The sequence below is a fragment of the Hirsutella rhossiliensis genome (genome assembly GCF_020360975.1).
Source record: "Hirsutella rhossiliensis strain HR02 chromosome Unknown scaffold00008, whole genome shotgun sequence".
NCBI classification, from domain to species: domain Eukaryota; kingdom Fungi; phylum Ascomycota; class Sordariomycetes; order Hypocreales; family Ophiocordycipitaceae; genus Hirsutella; species Hirsutella rhossiliensis.
Window position 1 is genome coordinate 2739566 of NW_025408674.1, and position 18532 is coordinate 2758097.

Here is an 18532-nt window from a genome sequence, read left to right on the forward strand (position 1 = left end):
TTAGGGGCGAAGCAGCGAACAGCTGTTGCGACAAAATGACATGGCAGCAGGATACCCATCCGCCCGACTAACCCAACCCCCCCGGACCGGCTTCACGTCATGCTGTCTTCGCCCAGGCAAGGTATCTCGCCGTCCGCCTCTTCAACCATGTCGCCCCTAGACTAGGGCATTGCGAACGCAAACAAGCGCCAGCAAATTTCCACAGCACTCATCCATGCGGACGCCCGTCCGCCTCACTTGGGCAGCCTCAGCTTTTCTTCTCATCCACAGGAACAGTCGACGCGGCGACAGGGGCAGCGGCAACAGGAGCTGCCTCACCGCTTGTCACGCCCGCCTCCTGCGCCTTGTGCCCCGGGGCACCCGGTTGCACCGCCTTGGCCTCGGCTGGGTCCTCGACAAGCTTCTCGTCCGAGGGTACCCCGCCGGCGGCTACGGGGGACCCGGCCACGGGCGAGCTGGGCTCGGCAGGACCCGTTGCGCCGCACACGGTCTGGATGACTTGGAACCACTTCTGGGCGTCTTCGGCCGAGTGCGCCTTGAACGCCAACTCCGAGCTGCCCGTCAGCTTGCTGCTAATGGTCTTGCTCCGGTCCTTGCCCTTGACGTTGAACTTGTCGCCGTTGGGGGCGCCGATGACGGCGTCGGGCAGGTAGATGGACAGCTCAGGCTTGGGGTCCTGCCGCGTGTCGTCCGAGTCCTTGAACTCGTGCAGGAACTTGGCCGGCGTCACAACGTAGTAGCCCGTCGAGAGCCCCCACGAAAGCTTATTGCGAGACTTGCGCTCCAGCGAGCCCTCAATCAGCGGCTTGGTCGAGGCGTGGTCCATGTTAGGGAACTGGATCGCCTCGACGGAGCGGGGCGGATCGTTGGGATTTGCCAGGCGATCGGCACATCGGCTGCTGAAGTTGACCCATTCAAAGTCGGCGGGCACCGTCTGGATGGTGCCCAGCATGTCGGCGTAGAGGGCGCGCATCTTCTCGCCCTGGCCGCCGGCGAGCTGGACAAATGCCTCCATGGCCTGCTGGAAGACCTGGAGGATGTGCGCCTCAAAGGCCTTGAAGTTGTTCTGGACGGCAACGAGATCGTTGCGATGGTTGTTCTCGGCCACGACCTGGCCGCTCAGCCGATGCAGCACGCCGCGGAAGACGACGTACGGGTCGTCGTGGCCGTGAAACTTGCCGCCGGCCGAGTCGAATGAGGCCGTCTGCTGGCCGAGCAGCTCAATGTGTTTCTGCGTCGTGTTGCGCAGCTTCTCAAGCTCCTTGGCGCCGCTCTGAGCACCGCTATGCAGCTCCTTAGTCTTGTGCTTGATCTCCTTGTGCAGGCGCTCGATGACAGGCAAGACGGAGCCCTTGATGCTCTTTTCCGTCTCGATGTTGGTGTTGATCATGGCCTGCGTGTTGGAGCGCATGTTCTCGAAGAAGCCAGCCACACCGCCCAGGCTCTGGTCAAAGTGATGGCCTTCGCGGAGGGGGTGGGATATGGTCTTGGCGGGGAAACAGTCAGGGTCTGGTCGCATGCAGTCATGACGGTAAAGAGGCGTACCTTGAGCGCCTTTTCGTATTCCTTGGCCTGGCGGCCATGGATCTTCTCGACAGCCGTCACGTATTCTTGAAGGTAGTTGACGGCATGCTTCCACGCCGACAAGCGCTCGCCGAGCAGGCCGGCCGTCTGCAGTTCCCCCATCAGCCGCGCGCCCTTGGCCTGTGTTGGAATCTGGCGTCACCACCTACCGTCGTGGGATCCAGGTCGGGCACAGCATCATCGTGACCGCTGAGACCCGTAGCCGCGCGCGAGGGCAGCGTCGAAGTGTTGGGCGATGCCGTTTCAGACATGATGGCGAGGCACGTCGCCGGGTCTCGTTGACGGGGAGCTCAGGGCACAGGAGGAGATTGGAGAGACTTGAAGTGACTAGATGAGAGTTAGAAGACTGAACAGTGGGCAGCCAAGGTTGGATAAATGGCCATGACGCCCTCGCGAGTCTCGTCCCCGCTCTGGCGAGACGGTCAGGGACCAGAGGGGCGGTGGAGGTCGCGGCAGTAGCGCCTAGGCGGAGAAACTGCCGGCTTACTTACCTTGATGGCTGCTTTTGAATAACGCTTCTCTTGGCGAGAGAAATTTAAACATTACCAGCCCACGAGCGTGGATGGCGCGCACTTTATATCATGACCTCATCAAACCGTGCCCCGCCTCCCTCCCTCAGGCTGTCTCAGGAGGAATCTGCTAGCGTTCAGCTTGTCGGTCCCTGGCTCTGACGTCAATAGGGAGCCATAGTCCGACCCTCTCATGAGGGATCCATCCGCCTAGCTGAGCTGTTACCATTCCACCCATCGTTACGCCCCTCTCTTAACAATCGTGTTTGCGCCGCCACTCGCTCGACGTGCGCGTTGGCTGGGAGTCCTGGCTACCTGACTGATGGCAGTCAAGTCAAAGCTCACAGCCTCTGGCCATCTTCCATTCTATCTAGCCGGAAAAGCAATGGTGGTTTTCTTTCCTATCTCGTGCGTCATGGGTATTATTGTGTGAAATGCGGTACAAGGTATCCAAGAGGGAATCCGCCAGCCCATCGAAACGTCCTCCATGCCCAATGCGCCTGATCCAGTAAATACTCGAAGCACAAACCATTCCTCCCAAGACTCCAGAGCAGTGCTCCACATGGCGCCATGTTCTGGTCGCCTTCTAGTTATTAGCCCAGAAAATTTGTTGTTTCACGATATGCCGCACATTCCAAACGCCCATCGTCCCTCTTCCCAACGCCGTTTCACCCCCATCGAGGAAATGCACGACATGGTGCCGCAAGTCCACGTGCCTCAGACGGCCTGACTCCTATCCACGTGGAAGTCCACCCCCGAATGAGAGTCGTCCGAATTTGTCTGCTCGGCGGGTGTCACCTCGGCAATGGCAGTCAGATGCTCGACATTGACGTCCGTCGCCGGCGGCGTCCGCGGCGCACTGAGAGCGGTTTGGTAGTCGGGCACCGGGCAGCTTCCCGTCTGCGCCCGCGACCGTGCAGGTGTGCGGACTGCCGTCGCGTAACTCGGCACCCGACTCAGCTCTGCCAGGTCCGTCTCGTCGGCGTCAAAGTGCTCCACCGAGTTCCTCCTCGAGTAGTCCTCGTGACTGTTGCTCCTCGTCAGACCGGCCGACTGCGGTTCGGATCGTTGCGCGGAGCCCTGGGGCCCCGAAGGCGGCGATGTTCTCCCCAGCACCGAGTGCATCGACGTGTAGGAGCTGTTGCGCCGTGATGAGTCAAATGAAACGTCTGCAAGCCGCGACGACAGCGCGGCCGGCGCAATCGGGGCGCTGTCGGCCAACGCCGCCAGGTTGTCGGCCGATCCCGTGCGCGAGTGTGCGTAAAAGGGGCTGTTAACGCCAGACTGAATGGCCGGTGTCTGCAAGCCGGCCGTGTCAACGTCCTCGTACAGTTGGTCTAGTACGTGCTCGCCGTAGCCAGGCGGCGCCAGCGCGGCCGCGTCCTGGCCCGCAGGTGTCGCGCCCGGCGACTGGTTCATCAGGTTGCCTTGCTCGTCGAAGGGTACGTTTGGAGAGATGAAGATGGATACCGGTAGCGTGGCACGAAGCTTGCGTTTGCCCGTCAGCATGCACGGCGACACAGCCCATGCAAGGCTCTCATTTCGGGGGCTTACCTCAGAGACATGTCCATCTGGGTTTTTGAGGGCCACGGTGAGCTTAATCTTGTGTCGCACCTTGATGCCGTGGTGGTTCAAGTCTTGAATGCATTGGCGCAAGCGCTTGGGGAGGTTCAAGGGCTTGTTGAGGGACCAGCCTTCCTGACCCGTGTCTTCAATCATGTCTTGCCAGTGTTCCTCGGGATTGACCTCGAATCTCCAAGTCGAGACCTCGCGTTCCGTGTGGTGTTCTCGGATGTTCAGGCCGGTCGAGCCTTGAATCCAGCAGTCGCGAAGCTCGATAAAGCGGGCCGTGATCTCGCCCAGCTCCAGGCCCTTGAGCAATGGGGTGAAGCGCATATGCATATTGATAGTGCCGCCGAATACGACAGCCTTTTGCGGGATAATGATGGAATAATCGACCTTATTGGGCCAGATATTCTCGACACTCATCGCGTGCAGGAATTCGAGGGCGCCAGGCTCGAGGGTGCGAATGACGCGGAGGTGTTTGTAGGCATGCAGGTCGTAGGCGAGCTTGCCACGGCCGACGGTGGCCTTGAGGCGGTAGGTGATGGAGGCCTCCGGGACACCCTCGACGCTCTCGGGCGTGTCGCCGGGCAGGTTGAATTCGAAGGGATACTCGTAGTTGCCGGCGGGCAGCGTCATGCTCTTGCCATGGGTGCCGACAAAGGGAGCCCAGCGGTGATCTAGTATCGCGGTGGACCTGTCGACTTTTTGGCCCGACACGGCGGCAGTACTTGATCTCTGGTCAGTCCAGCTGTCGAGGGTTAGAAGATTGCACAGTGGGAGAGCAAGCGAAGAGGGCGGGCTTACGCCAATCGCAGAGTGCCGGTGAGGCGCAGGCGCACATCCTCGATGCGCAGCGACGAGGAGAGGCAAAGGACGACGACGCCCTTGAGCAACTGGCCCGAGGATTCATGATCGTTGCCGCGGAATACGATGAAGTCTTGGTCGAGGCTGGAGTTGGATTAGCGCAAGCGGACGCAGCGGCAACGGGCAATGCATACCGAATGTCAAACAGGCTGTAGCTGTTACGTCCCGTCACCGATGAGAAGGGCTTGAAGGACGGCATGGTTCGGGCCAGATGTGAGGTCGAGGGGTGAAGCGAGGGGGGACAGCAGCCTCGCAAGAAGCTGACGAGAGAAAGTCGGGCCCGGCCAGGCAGTGGGCCAGTGGTTGTATCACGGGCTACTTGACAGGCGAGGGCGCCACTCTGCGAACCTGACGAAGACGGGTGGTGGGCAGAGAGAATCGTCGTTGGACGGTTGTTATCAGGGGTCTACTGTGTATGTACGATGCGAGGTACCTTAACCAATCTCGGACCGGTGGATCTCAGCGGCTGGGCAAGGGTTCGGCAGTGGAGGCTACCGTTGCGATGTGCAGCGCCGAGTAATCAGAGGAGAGTCATGTAACCATGCGTGTGCGAGTAATAGACGGGAGGGATCAGTGGAAACGGGTGAAGTCCGAGGCTGGGAATATGGGGGGCTCGAGGACAGGAGGACAGGATATATCTGTCTTTGGAAAGGGATTTTCACGAGCTCGCCCGAGCTTCAGGTGCCGCGCTTGCCCGTGATTCATCCACACAAGCATCATCCAGTGCCGGAAATTGAGCAAAGTGACATCTACAGTACTTTGGTGGTACCCGGTACATGGGGCCCTCTGTCCTGCCTTATCTCGTCCAAGATACGGTACCGACCGCTGCACATGCTCCGGCGGTCAAAGTCGGCGCCCCAAGTCACCTATCTCGCCTCCCGCTGGCCAAGGGTCGCTTTGCTTCAGCTAACTTATAAAAGCGCGCACAGGCAGTGCTAGTGCACGCTGCAAACACTCGGGCCCTTGGTACCGAACTGGCAGATACCGCACCGCGATGGCTGCCGATAAGCATGTACCCATGTGCCTCCGGCAACGGAGCGCCGCCTGAGAGTGGAGCGTGGCAGGTACCCGCTACCCGGGAGTCAGGAGCAACGCACACCTTAACGCACACCTTCCCCGAACACGACCGCATGCAAAGGAACAAGAGGTTATACATGCGTAAAAGTACCTACAGAATGCTTGTGACAGTGGTCAACAAAAGACGGGCAATTCCTTCGCCGATCCCTGCTTGCCGCTGCCCTGATGCGGCCGCGCAGACATGTGCAAGAGTACGGATACGTAAGCATCCGGAAATGGCTCCTCGGCCGAAAACACACCACCAGCGGGCCCGATGCCACCTCGGCTCGCGTGACTTACCACTCACTTGAAATGTCTGCTGTGCTCCGAACTGAACGTGGTACGTTTCTACTGAGCAATGGCCGCATGAGCATCTCATCCCACTCGACGGTACAGTCCATTAGAAGCCATATGCTCTCTCTGTGCCGACGGTTTGCCTACACTCACGATAACAGGCAGCTCTCGAGTCCCAGCTGATTTTCCTAGAGATCTGGTCCGGGTATAGGGTAGTGATCCAACTAGACGGACCGCTTGACTACCTATGCAAAAGTGAAACGCTCCAACAGATGCCGCCAATCGTGCGGTTAAAGCTTGATCCCTTGTCTGTTCTGTCTGACAGGTAACCTCTCCTCAACAGCTTAGGTACACAGCAACTAGCTTATGCCCATTCGGCTGTAGACAGCACCGAGAACAGGTGACCCGATGACATGTCCCATTGCCATGAGCAGTTCGTTGCCGAGTCCCTCTCATCACTCGAACCGAAACATCCAGTTCGCCTACAGGTAGTGCAAGCGGGCATCTAGCAGCCGGATATTCTCTGGTGACTCTTGGCCAGTCGGGCGTCAATCACGAAAGGGATTTGGTTTTGCCAAGCGGCCGTCTCTGCGCTGTCGCTGCGTAGCTCAGCAGTTTTTGGCCGTTCCGGGCGAGAAACGCTTCAGCGCAGACGGAACTTAGTAGGACTCCGAGGATGAGCCATAAAAGCGGCCTCGTCATCTTCGCCAGCAGCAATTCACATGAGCCAAGGCAATAATCGAGTCTTCACCGCAACGGGAGGCCCCTGTTGAGCTGGACTTGATTTTATCTCGGCCTTCGGGCAGGGGATTGAGACCTATGTGAAGGTGATGAGGAGGACGCAACTTATTTAAATCCAAGCCAACAGGGTTCCGAGCGATTCCTGCCCCCAAACCGGAAGCTTAAAGGCCCCCAGGGCGGAGCCTGCGCGAAGAAGACTTGATTCGGGTGCACCTTCCTAAAACTGAAGAAAGTAGGTAATTTGACGGAAGTTGATGGTCTGGGTCCCGAGTAGCTGGCAGTATTTTGCTGGCTGCCCCGGCCTTTGGTTAAACGTCCTGATCGAGCCTCTATGATCCGAGTGGCTTATTAGTTCGGCCCCTAGTTCCTTGACGCAACTCCCTGTTGTAGAGCTCTCATGTTAAATCCCCCCTTATCAGGCGGAGCAGCTATGTCATGAAGTAGGTGTTGTGTCTGGGAGAAGGATAACGTCCAAGTCCTTGCTAGGTGCGACAGCCCTCTCCAGACGACGGGTGAAGATTCGGAGCGCGTTGCCGATGCAGCAGAACCGACAGGGGATCATGTGTTGACAGCTAAGCAGTCCGGTAACCAACTTTTCTGTCCATGCGTTTACCCGCTCCGTGCGGCCGGCCGCCAGCTGCCCCGGCTATAGCAGCTTTGCTTACTCCCTTTGCCCGCGGCAACACGGATATTTTAATCTCCACTAACGCTTCGCAATCATCAGAGAGGCTATTCCTATAACTATATATGCAACCTCGACAACGTCGCCGCTCTTTCGCCTCTCTATATGGCGTCTTATGTGGAGTGACACCGATGACTCTATACGCGATATCGACACATTGCCGCCACGGCGGAGTCTTCCACGCGCCCCCTCTAAGCCGCTACCCCTCTGCACAACGCCACCTCTTGCAAGCCGGCGCCATCGTCTTCTTCAGGCTTCCCCTTGCCGACGCCCATCAGCACTGCCTGTAAGTTTTCCTCCTCCCTCATAGTACCTCCTGATTGCTAACTGCCCCGCGGCTATATAAGAAATATGGTCCCCAGCATTTTCCGACATGCTATGCCTTTTCGGTATATCCGAAAACATAAGAAGGCCTTATCCCTCGGCGACCTATCGACATCTCGCAGCGCCCTTTGCCTCGCCTCACACACGCGTTTAGATTCATAGGTAGATATGGACGCGTTATTGGAGCCGTCGGAACAAGAGCGACGATGCTACTATATCGGCCTACCGTCATTCCCGAGGCTGGTTGCCCGATCTGGAACGGAGCCCTGGACCCCCCGGGTGGACCAATGGTCGTGCCCTATTGAGAAGAGGCTTCGCGTAGTAGACGAGCATGCAATCATCGAAAAGTGGAACGACGATTCCCCGAACTCGCTCCGCTGTCAGGTTGTCTCCTTGATCGAGCAACGAGGCCTTTATTGGCACGCGATCGACGTCTTACGGATCGGATATCAAGACCTCCCCGACGCCCCTATTGTCGTCTTTATCTCCGTGGAGCCCGGTACCCTATCTTGGCGCGATGGTCATAGCGTGGCAACGCAGTGTCGACTCTTGCTTGCACACTATAAGCTATATGACGTGCAGTGCGAAATCAAAGAATCGCGCCTGATCAAGCTCGCAGCACCTATGGTCCTACAACTGCCGGACGACGCCGGAACCAGCTATTACGCGCCGGACATGAGTCTAATTAGCGACTGCGTAGGCAATGTTATCTCGCCTATCGACACGCCGACATGGGGGGGCACCAGTTGCCTCTACCTCCGGGACAGACATACGGATGCCACATACGCCCTGACCTGTCGACATGTCTGCTTCGGCCATATAGAGCCCGGACACTCAGTGGAGATTCTACCGAGCACTGCCCCTTCCCAGTCTTCCGCGTCAATACAAAAGCACATGCTCCAGCCTAGCACGACAACGTTTGATAAGACCCTTTCCACGCTATAGAAGATCAGGCAACGCTACCAAGACCTAGTGTACGAATTCAAAGAGCGTGCTAGTATAGTCGACGATGACCGCCTAATACGCCAGATAGAATTCTATCAAACACTTCTCAACGATATAACGCCCGTCTTTGACAACTTCGAGGCCCGCGCACTACCTAGCAGTCGTATAATTGGATAAGTCGCCTACGTTCGAGGATATGCGATCCGTCGGCACGGCGAGCTTAGTGACTGGAGCCTTATTCGACTGGACCAAGACCGATACGCAAGGCCCTTCTCGGAGCTGCAGAACCGCGTCTTTGTATGAACCGGGTTTAGCACTAGCCTAGAACGATTCCCAACTCTTCCGCCAGACAGCGAAGGAACCTGTCGCTTGGGGGGCCTTCCTCTGGGCATCGCATCCGACCGGCGCACTGAAAGCTCGGCCCGCTATACCATGCCGACTAAGGTAGTCGCTAAGCGAGGCGGCAGTTCGGGTCTAACGTTTGGCACATATAACGAGGCGAAGTCCGTTATACGTACAACAACCGGGGCCAACTCCACGCAATTTATTGCGTTAGAGTGGTGTATTATTAGCTACCAGCACGATAAGAGGATGGCCGTCTTCTCGGAAAGCGGCGACTCCGGCGCCTGTATCTGGGATGTCGTCGAACGCCGAATCGCAGGGATGCTTACGGGCGGACTGGGGAGGAATGAAGTGCTTCAAATCGGTAACATCAACTTGGGCATGGCGGTTGACGTAACCTACTTAACGCCCATTGAGTGGATCTTGGAGGACATAGCCGCGTGCGGGATTAAGCTTGATGTCCTATAATGGGCGGGGAGGAGGACCAGAGATACCTTCAACAACGGGGCGATGCGTACGAGCCGGGCACACATATGCCACGAGCGTATCAACAAGCTATACGCCGTACTCCAGTCTCTGACGATAAGCTTGCCGCAGCCCCCGAGCCCGACGAGCCCACGAGGGCATAGCACACACAAGAGGAAATTATCGTCGCGATGCCCTCGCAGGAGGAGGAAGACATACAAGGGGATAAGGTAGAAGAGGCCGTTTAAGGCGAAGAAGAGGCATAGCGAGATATATATGCCGAAGAACTCCTTTAAGGACGTAAGCAGGCAAGCAGGCAGCCGGGCGGGCAGGGCTTAATTCGACGAAATAACGCATCTTTAAGTCTTAAGCTCTATATATATATATATATATAACGTAAGCAGCCTGCCTATATGCGAATAGCTTTACTTTACGATATATACGTTAAAGAGTCTGCTACGTAGGCGCGGGGAATTAATTGTGCGGTATCGGCGTTGCGCCTTGATAAGCCACACTACCCCACTTATCTTGTATGCTCCCTATCCATACGTGTATGCTCTCTAGTCAGGGCCTAAGCAAACCTGGGAGCTGGTTAAAAGGGCCCCGGCGAAAGGTGACGTTTAACCACCAAAACACGGATCGGTTCTACAGGCCTCTTGCCATCTCCTTGGATGTGCGCAGAGCAGCGGGACCACGCTTGGGGACTTCCTCCAGGCCAGTCATGACGAGCTTCAAGGCGAGAGTCGCCGAGGCGACGGCACCGAGAGCATCCAAGTCGCCCCGCAGGAATAGTGAGCGGATGCCGACGACGTCGAGCAGGGCACTGACTAAGAGGTAGGTGCTCAGCAGCAGCGACGGCGAGAATGCATGGCGATGTTCGGTGTAGAGCAGCGAGGCCATGGCTTCGACGTCAGCGACAGCCAGAGACGCGGCCGCCAGGGCGACGTGGGTGCGCGCAGGAGGGGGCGAGGTGCTCCATAGCACCAGGCTGACCAGCTCGAGACCAAGGAGCAGGGCAGCGGCGGTCTTGACGGTAGAGTTGAGTCTGTTAGCAGCCGGTAGCGGCAGTGGTGATGGAGGACACGCCTACCAACTTAGCCCAGAGCAAGTGGCCGACCCGGAAGAGCGGCTCTCTCTGTCGAAGAATGGAAATACGCAACGACGCGGCAGCCAGGAGCAGTTCCGAGGGCCCGATTCCAAAGATAGCTTGCTCAAAGGCCAGCGTAAAGTCGAGCTGGCCCCGTCCCAATTGGGGGCCAAAGGAGGCGTCGGCCGTCGCGTTGATGGCCATTGGGAGCAATCGACCTAATGTCGGCGCGCTCGTGGGTGTAGAACTGCACGTCTACCTCATGTAATTGTAGAAGAGTGGCATTTATCATGGGTCCACGGTGGCGAGGAGGGGATCGGAAGCCCCTGAGTGTACAGCCATCGGGAACTGCTACCTGCGTCATCCACTTGCTGCAGTGAGCCTGGGCCATGGATGGACCAGGTCGTGGTAACTTACCTGACTGAGGTCACAGGTTCTGGCTGTGGTCAGAACCGAGAGACGCATGCTTCACTGACATGGTTACTGCTCCTCCCTTTTGTTTGCCTTGGAGCTATGTTGAGTACATGGGACTCAGCACTAATCACAAAGATGAACTTCTGCCAAGGACGAGAAATAGATACGGGCATAACTTGACGGAAAGAACGTGAAGACGCAAATTCAAGGGCGTATTGAATATAAAACCCAACTCCCCGGACAGTCCTTCAAAGAGCCAACCCCCGTCCCAAAGTCCTCTTTCACAATCAAGTTAAGGTTTTTAGCAGCCTAGCTCTATTCCTTCAAAATGCATTCCAATGTCCTTCTCTCCTCGATGGATTCTGTGTCCGCTCTTCCAGCGCTCGAGGTCGGCCAGGTCCAGGTGGCCAAACGCGAGGCTGGAGCTGAGGCAGAGGCTCTGTATCCCGTCACTTGGCCCAACAAGCGGAACTCTGAACCAGAGGCTCTCTATCCTGTTACTTGACCCAATAAGCGAGAGTCCGAGGCGGAGGTACTCTATCCCGTCACTTGGCCCAGCAAGCGAGGCGAGGATTGAGCTTGCGCCTCACATGGTATGTAGACTTACAGGCACGACTTCTGAGTCATGTTACTCACACCAATCGCAGACGCCTTGCAACAACCTTTGATGTGGACAGAAGGCTATTTTACTAGAGAGAGCCGTTCGATCAATGCCATTAATAACACAAAGAAGCCCGCGACCGAGAATCGCCCGTGATCCATGTTTCTTTCCCTCCACGTCCATAGCAACTTTAGCAAGTGACATGTCGCAGAACCGATGAATGCATCCTTGTAATAGGTGAGTATTACCTCGTAGGCAGCCTTTAATGACCCGACGAGACGTTGAATACTCGTATTTTTGTTTAGACTTGACACTCCGGCTATCAGCATTGTCATTGAATTAGTTACAGGAGTGGACAGGTATTGACACGCAGGGTATTACGGTAGTTCCTGTTAGCTATAGCAGGGAAAAGAGGCTTGAGTATCACGACAGGGGTCAATGCGGCCAAAGCGGCAGAAAATGTTCATGGCTTCTACTTTCAAGCTAGATGCTTTACTCATTTATCAACTCATCACCGGTTCTCTCTGGGCACAGTCACAAAGACCGGGCCTGTTATCGACCTTCCAAAAAGGTCCTATGTCCCTTGCGCTGAGCGCAACCAACAGTTCCCCAATGTTTTGTTGGCTGAACCGGCTCCTGCATGCCTGCATGTGCTCATGTGAGCAGACGATCGGGCCCCATGAAGGGATGCACCCGTAGGAGTTGGTCGGTTATACCCGCCTTGCTGACCTATACGCTCCAAGCTCGCACATGCACATGCAGTCATCGTTTTCTTATTATCAAGGTGATGAGTCTGGACTCCCGAGTGACTCACTGGTTCATGGGTATGGTAGAACTTTCAATGTAGTACAGTAGTGCTGTGCCTTCATGCATCCGGCCCCCGCAGCATCTCCTTCAAGACGCTTGTCTGTAGGATTCGGATTTGTACAAGGCGAATTCTGTGAGACTTGGGGGGTGCCCGAGTGGGCAGCGGCCGAAAGGCATGCCCCCAAGTTCCAACAGCATATTAGCTGCCGGGTGAGACGAACGAAAGGGCGACATGACTCGAAGCTGAGGTCCAGTAATCGATTCCGTCAAGTCGAGTCCATCTTATACGGGGCTGATGAAATCCCCGCAACCGCAATTCATGTTCGCCATGGAGCTCTCTCCTAGGAGTTCGAGCGAGAGTCTGATCCCAGCTTTACCCCATTCATCTTGTTCCAGTTAGCCCGATGTGTTAGACTGGCCAAAGCAAGGACACAAGCGGGTGACAGATTTTCGGAACTGGAAAGTCGTGTTGTTGCCTCGTTGCTGTCATTTCTTATCAACATCGCGCTCGCCGTTGTAGTGCTGACAGCAACTCCGAGACAAATGTCGAATGCCAGTCCAAGGTGGGATGAGTTTACGTTGCCGTGTAAGAAGTCTAGCAATGGAATACCTTGCGATATGATAGCTGAAGCTGCGCAAGCGCCGGCCGAGACTGCCATGTTGCACAAGCTCGTGGTATTTCGCATTGGCATGGGCAAAGGCTTGGGCATAACGCACATCGACCACTCCATCGATGCGCTGAGGCAACACGAGGTTTGCGCCGCCGATGTCACGCCAAACGTCTTTCAGTATAGCCCCAGCGACTTTGGCATACGCGCAATGGCCAACGTTGTGCACGAGTGTCGGGACTTTGACAAGGTAAGACGGCCGCACTTGTGTATGCTGGATTTGACGCCGGTTGCTAAGATGAGGAAATGTCTCGTAGATTAAAGAGTAGGCGAGCCATCACCGGGCTCCGCCTTTCAAAGGTTTTGGAGATGGCAAGGCAGTAGGCAACTGTGCGTCGGGTGATGGCCCGTATTGCCTCTACACATAACTCGACGTTTCTCCAGAAGGGAACATGGCCATTATCTACCACTCCAGCGCAGATGTATGTCCGTACTGGTAACTGTAGTACTGCGCCCACCCTTGCTGGCAGTACAGAACAGCAACCGAGGACTGCTATCCAATGTCAGATGCATGCTGCACCCCGCTCGCTTCCCCCTTTGCCTGTTCAGGCTTGTCCCTGGTTGCCTTTAAAAGTGCACAGGCTCCTCGTTGCTACTCGCTCGCTACCTTGGCTCTCATGCTCCTCTTGTCGTGATCCTCGATCCAGACTGCGACTACCTAAGCTACAACCATGGCCGACACCGACCAACGACATGGAGAATTGTTTGCGGCCTCTGGATGCGATACTCGCAATTCCCAAAGAGTGATGTCTTGTCCAGGCCAGCAGGAGTCAGGCGAAGTAATGTCAGTAGACCAGTTGGATTCGCACTCACTTATAGTTCCTTAGGCTCATTGAACAACAATTCTCTGCCCTCTCTGTCGACGAGAATGGCTTGGATGTGCGCGAGCCCGACGTCCAGTTCAATCCTGCGCAGTGCCTCTTTTGCAATCATCGCAGCGCGGGCTTAGACGAGAATCTAGACAATATGCTAAAAAAAACATAGCCTTATTATTCCCGATCCTGATCGTCTAGTTATCGACTTGGAGGCCTTGATCGAGTATTTTCATCTCGTTATCTGTGGCTATTTCGAATGCCTCTTCTGCGGCTCCCAGCGAAGTAATATTCAAGCAGCACAGCAACACATGATTGGTAAAGGGCACTGCAAGATTGACGTTTCGAGCCAAGGGTCTGAGTACAGAGACTTTTACGAGTTTGAGTCCAGCTCTGGCGACGACACCAACATCGAATACAAAACGGAGCGCTCCAAATCCCCTTTTGTCGACATCGACAAGACGATGCGTTTGCCATCAGGAAAGGTGCTGTCGCATCGCATGCAAGCCCGGGCTCGAGTGCTCCGACCCGGGGCGCCGGCACAGACAGAAACCGCCACCACTTCCTCAACATATATATCTACTTCTTCGACGGCCGAGGCAAACGAGGACACAACGCCCCGTTCAAATCGAGTGGCCAAACGCGAGGCCGTCTCTCAGACCCAACTGGCGACCTTGCGGGACTCTGACCGGAAGAGTCTAATGCATTTACCAGTGGCGCAGCAGCGAGCAATTGTCATGAGAGGCAAAAAACAGATAGAACAGGCACGGAGGGATGAGAACGAGATGCTGCTCAAAATACAGTTGAAGGCAAATAGGTCTCTGAAGAAGTGAAGGAAACGGACGCGGTTTGGCGAGGAACGTCCCCATTCCCATTGTTTTCGTCAGGCTGCTTCTGCCGAACTTTACTCGCTTTCTGTGCCGTTCCAGAACTCAGTCTGCTAAATCGGCGCCGGTCATCGCGGCGCGTGGCGATACGCTCCGACTCTTATCTAGTCTCGATGCATGTATGAAGCTTCAAAGATATAAAGCTGTTTTAAAGGCTCTTGTTATTTATAATCTAAATACCTCTTAAGTTATTCTTCCATTTAGAGACCGAGTAGCTTAGGGATATCCTTTACTAACCGGCACATGCTACAACTTAATAACTCACTTTTTAGTCTACCAGTTCGGCAGGCCTGTGTGCCAGTCAGCCCAGGCCTTTCTTATATACACGTACGTTTTCTGACATCTCGTGAGGAAGCGTGTGCTGACAGGCCAGAAGTATGCATGCACTGCTAGCGGCGGAGCGCATACTTTGCACATCAAGGCCAAATACACTCATCAAAGGTCCACAACGGGCCGAGGAGCGCGTACCCGAAGATCATCCAAGAGCTACGCCAGAAATCTAAGCAACTACATGAGGCTTTACGAAAGGCTGCTGAGCTACTGGGTCGTGGCGAGGCTCACCTTAGAGTTCGACTAGTGCCGGACATGTCTACTCCAGCTATTCTAGAAGCCCTTCACAACGGCGAGTAACGGCGTCAACGTGCTTTGGAATTGGCAGCGTCTTAGCACCGCTAAAAGTCGCGGTAGGGTATGTAGTGTTCGTTAGTTAGCAGCACGCAGGCCGGTCTAATGGTTCTGAGTGGCGAAGAAAATACATCAGTAATACACTGACCGGCAGCCGGCAGACCCGGGTAAAGAGACGGCTCTAGCAAAGTGGCATCCGAAATGTTCTCAGCAGAAGCCACTCAGACAAATTGTTCCAAGCAAGGGCAGACAGGGCTGGGGAGAACCAGCAGCGAACAGAATCGCAATACGGTACGGTTTGCGGTAAAGTTCCCTTCACTTAAGTCCTTTACTTGCCATCTTACTTAATTGCCCCTCAAGGCTCATCATTACATGTAAAGTCCCTTTTGGTACTTCTCTATGTTATGATGGCGCTTATTACTATTAATAGTAATGAATACGTACGCGGATGTAAATATGCAAGAACGCTACTACGTATTCGTATATCTGCCCTAAATATGGGTTGTCCTGACCAAGGAAGATGGATACGAGAGCTCGATTGCATTGAATCCCAGGTTTCTCATTTCGGACATATTCTAAAGCCTTACACCTCGCTCCACCCTCCAACTTCTTTGCTCAAGGCTCTTTTCCGGAACTCACGACCGGTTTCTGCTATAACGAGGCCGAGACGTTCTCGTTCAAGGTCAATCATACGCAGGTCCGAAACGGTGATATACTCGCAGCGATGATAAGAGCAAGGAAAGAGGCAGGGAAGACGCTTGATATGAACTAGAGTAGCCTACTACAGGAATGGTGGGAAAATTGGGAGGACATTCAAAGTACAGTAGGAGCAGATCATACAATGTAGCTAAACTATAACCTGTATTTGCAAGGATAGCCCTAGACGGGGTATGATTGCTATCTGGGAATGGCATGCAAATTCTGCCCCGTCTGTCGGAGAAACGGCTCGGTGGGCCAGACTGACCAGGAACCTCGCGTTGCCCCAAACCCTCTCCGGCTAGGTCAGGCTGTCTGTTGTGGGCGACTCCGTATCCACGTTAATAACGGACGAGGAGACGCATTCGACAGCTGTTCTCCACTCACGCTACGTCTTATGATGATTATAATCGGGGCATGTCCTCGTAAACATGCTGCTAGCCTCATCTCGGTACGAAACAAATGCCCACAAAGTGGCTCCCAAGAGCGCTCCTCTCCACAAAGGATTACCGCAATTTATGCCATAGAGCAAGGCCAGGCGGATACGAGGTTCGGTTTGAATCCTTGCCACCGGCTCGACCTCTGTACCTGCATAATCTAAAGGCGGTCCACGAGAGGATTGCTCGTAGCGGCAAGGATGATGCATAAAAAAGTTTTCATGCTATTATCCCGTCTCGAGGACTGGGGAAACATTCAACTAGACAGGTAGGAGTGGAGGGCCAGGCGGCTGGGTATAAATGGAGGATCATAATCTTCTTCCAGAGACCATCATCCCATAGCCAAGTTTCCCCGTCACTCCCCTCGCTTCTCTCCGCAACTACAGGGAAACTCTCGGTCTCACTCTCGTTAACAGCCTACGCGCACCTCGTCACTCGCTATGCATCTGTTCAGCACCATGGCCGCCGCGGCGGTCGTGTCGTCGGCCGTCGCCACCAACGTCGCGGGAGGCAGCAACTATACCTTTTCCGCACACTCAAGTGTTTCGGCCACGAGCTTGCAGCCTCAGACCCTGACCAAGATGACCCTTACCACGGGCACTGCCGCATCCACTACGGCCGCCAGCACCTCGGCTGCTGCCTCGAGCACTTCCCAGGGCACTCTCATCGGCGCCACCAAGGTCGAGGCTCTGCTGAAGCTCTCGCAGAGTTTCAAGTTTGAGGTCCGCGGCGGCCTCTGCGCCATCTCCAACATGCCCGCCGAGGCCGCCGTTGTCAGCTGGCGCCTCGTCTACGACATCGACCTTAAGAGCACGTTCCGTTTTGAGATTTGCGAGCCCCGCGACCAGGGCCGCGTTGTCACCAAGGTCCAGGGCCAGTACGTCTACGGTCTCGCCGTCAGCCACAATGTGACGGCCTCTGGCGTTGTCGAGCTCGTTTGCGACAACGGCGAATTCAACCACGTCAAGATTGAGAACAAGAAGGTTGTCGAGACCAAGGCCGTGAGTGTTGAGACGGTCCAGAGGAAGGTCTATGAGTGCTCCGACGTCGCCAAGTGCACCCAGTCAACGTGCAAGGGCGACAAGTGCGGCTACAACCTCGTCGCCAAGGTCGGGGGCGCAGTCTACACCAACACCACTGCCCCTGCTCACCACGCCGGCTCGAGCCCGGGCTCCTCTGTGACGTACAAGTTTGAGGAGTGCAAGGTCAAGACCGAGTGCTCCTGCGTTCAAACCTGCGTCGAGGCCGAGTGCAAGGTCGAGAAGCCGACCAAGGGCCCTGCTCCCGCCGCTGTCCCGGCCGACAAGGTCAAGACCATTCCCGCTGCCGGGCCCGCCAAGGGTGAGAAGCCGGAGGCGCCGCATACGCCCAACCAGCCCGCCGCCGCGCCTCCAAAGGCCGCTGCTGACAAGCCTGCTGGCGGTGCGTCCGGCGGTGCGTCCGGCGGCGCGGCTGGCGGCAACGGCACTGCCGTCCCCGGACGCAGCGGCAGTGCGGTGACGGGCGGCTCTGGCCGCGTTGTCATTGCCTTCAACGTCCTCGCTGGAGTTGTTGCCATGGCCCTTTTCCTCTAAACGGACCGGCGGCTGTTTACTTTTTACTACTTCGGGAACTGCGGGATAAGGGATTTTCCGGTGATCTGCCGGATCTGGCGATTCGCCGGATTTTGGGCTCATTGCATTCCAGCAAAGAACTGAGAATAACTTCACGAATACTATTTGAATTGTTCTAAAATCTTATAAGAGCAGTTAATAATGCTCAAAGATGCCACTCAATCTTTTTGAAGTCATCCAGCCATCGAGGTCGTCTTCTGTTACTCTCCGATCGCGCAAGTCCCCGAAATGCACCCATTGCCTCCCGATCACTATCAACAGCTAAAGAGGGCCTTTGAGGACAGGATATGTCGTTTGAAGTTATCATTGCCTTATTATTTGCGTTATTATATAGTGTGTTTGGTACCTGCAATGCTATGGCCCGCTCTGGTGTGAACGGAAGAGTGACAATTTTGCAGCGTGAACATCCTGACTCCTCTCGCGACCCTCAGAAGCCACCCGTCGCTCATTCTGCATTTTCTGTGGCTTTTCCACTTTCAAAATCTTCAGCTCTTGTTAATAATGCCAATTTATC

The 18532-nt window shown here is 55.5% G+C and overlaps 6 protein-coding genes across 6 annotated transcripts; 3 read left to right on the plus strand and 3 right to left on the minus strand.

Moving 5' to 3' along the window:
* Positions 1-247: 247 nt before the first annotated feature.
* Positions 248-1835, minus strand: HRG_07712 (apolipoprotein a1/A4/E domain-containing protein; the record flags this gene model as incomplete). The annotated part of the gene is made up of 3 exons (XM_044866183.1): positions 248-1486; positions 1546-1671; positions 1734-1835. The coding sequence occupies 3 exons, from the start codon at positions 1833-1835 to the stop codon at positions 248-250; spliced, it is 1467 nt and encodes a 488-aa protein (XP_044719147.1).
* A 975-nt stretch (positions 1836-2810) lies between these two features.
* HRG_07713 (uncharacterized protein) lies at positions 2811-4722 on the minus strand (the record flags this gene model as incomplete). The annotated part of the gene is made up of 5 exons (XM_044866184.1): positions 2811-3146; positions 3210-3581; positions 3648-4407; positions 4464-4607; positions 4658-4722. 5 exons carry the CDS (start codon positions 4720-4722, stop codon positions 2811-2813), a joined length of 1677 nt encoding a protein of 558 aa, XP_044719148.1.
* A 3066-nt stretch (positions 4723-7788) lies between these two features.
* HRG_07714 (uncharacterized protein) lies at positions 7789-8565 on the plus strand (the record flags this gene model as incomplete). The annotated part of the gene is made up of 1 exon (XM_044866185.1): positions 7789-8565. One exon carries the CDS (start codon positions 7789-7791, stop codon positions 8563-8565), a length of 777 nt encoding a protein of 258 aa, XP_044719149.1.
* Positions 8566-10017: 1452 nt separating this feature from the next.
* On the minus strand, positions 10018-10663 carry HRG_07715 (uncharacterized protein; the record flags this gene model as incomplete). The annotated part of the gene is made up of 2 exons (XM_044866186.1): positions 10018-10398; positions 10463-10663. The coding sequence occupies 2 exons, from the start codon at positions 10661-10663 to the stop codon at positions 10018-10020; spliced, it is 582 nt and encodes a 193-aa protein (XP_044719150.1).
* Positions 10664-12899: 2236 nt separating this feature from the next.
* On the plus strand, positions 12900-14594 carry HRG_07716 (c2H2 type zinc-finger (2 copies) domain-containing protein; the record flags this gene model as incomplete). Its single annotated transcript, XM_044866187.1, has 3 exons — positions 12900-13139; positions 13769-13863; positions 13934-14594. The coding sequence occupies 3 exons, from the start codon at positions 12900-12902 to the stop codon at positions 14592-14594; spliced, it is 996 nt and encodes a 331-aa protein (XP_044719151.1).
* A 2251-nt stretch (positions 14595-16845) lies between these two features.
* On the plus strand, positions 16846-17979 carry HRG_07717 (uncharacterized protein; the record flags this gene model as incomplete). Its single annotated transcript, XM_044866188.1, has 1 exon — positions 16846-17979. One exon carries the CDS (start codon positions 16846-16848, stop codon positions 17977-17979), a length of 1134 nt encoding a protein of 377 aa, XP_044719152.1.
* Positions 17980-18532: the final 553 nt, after the last annotated feature.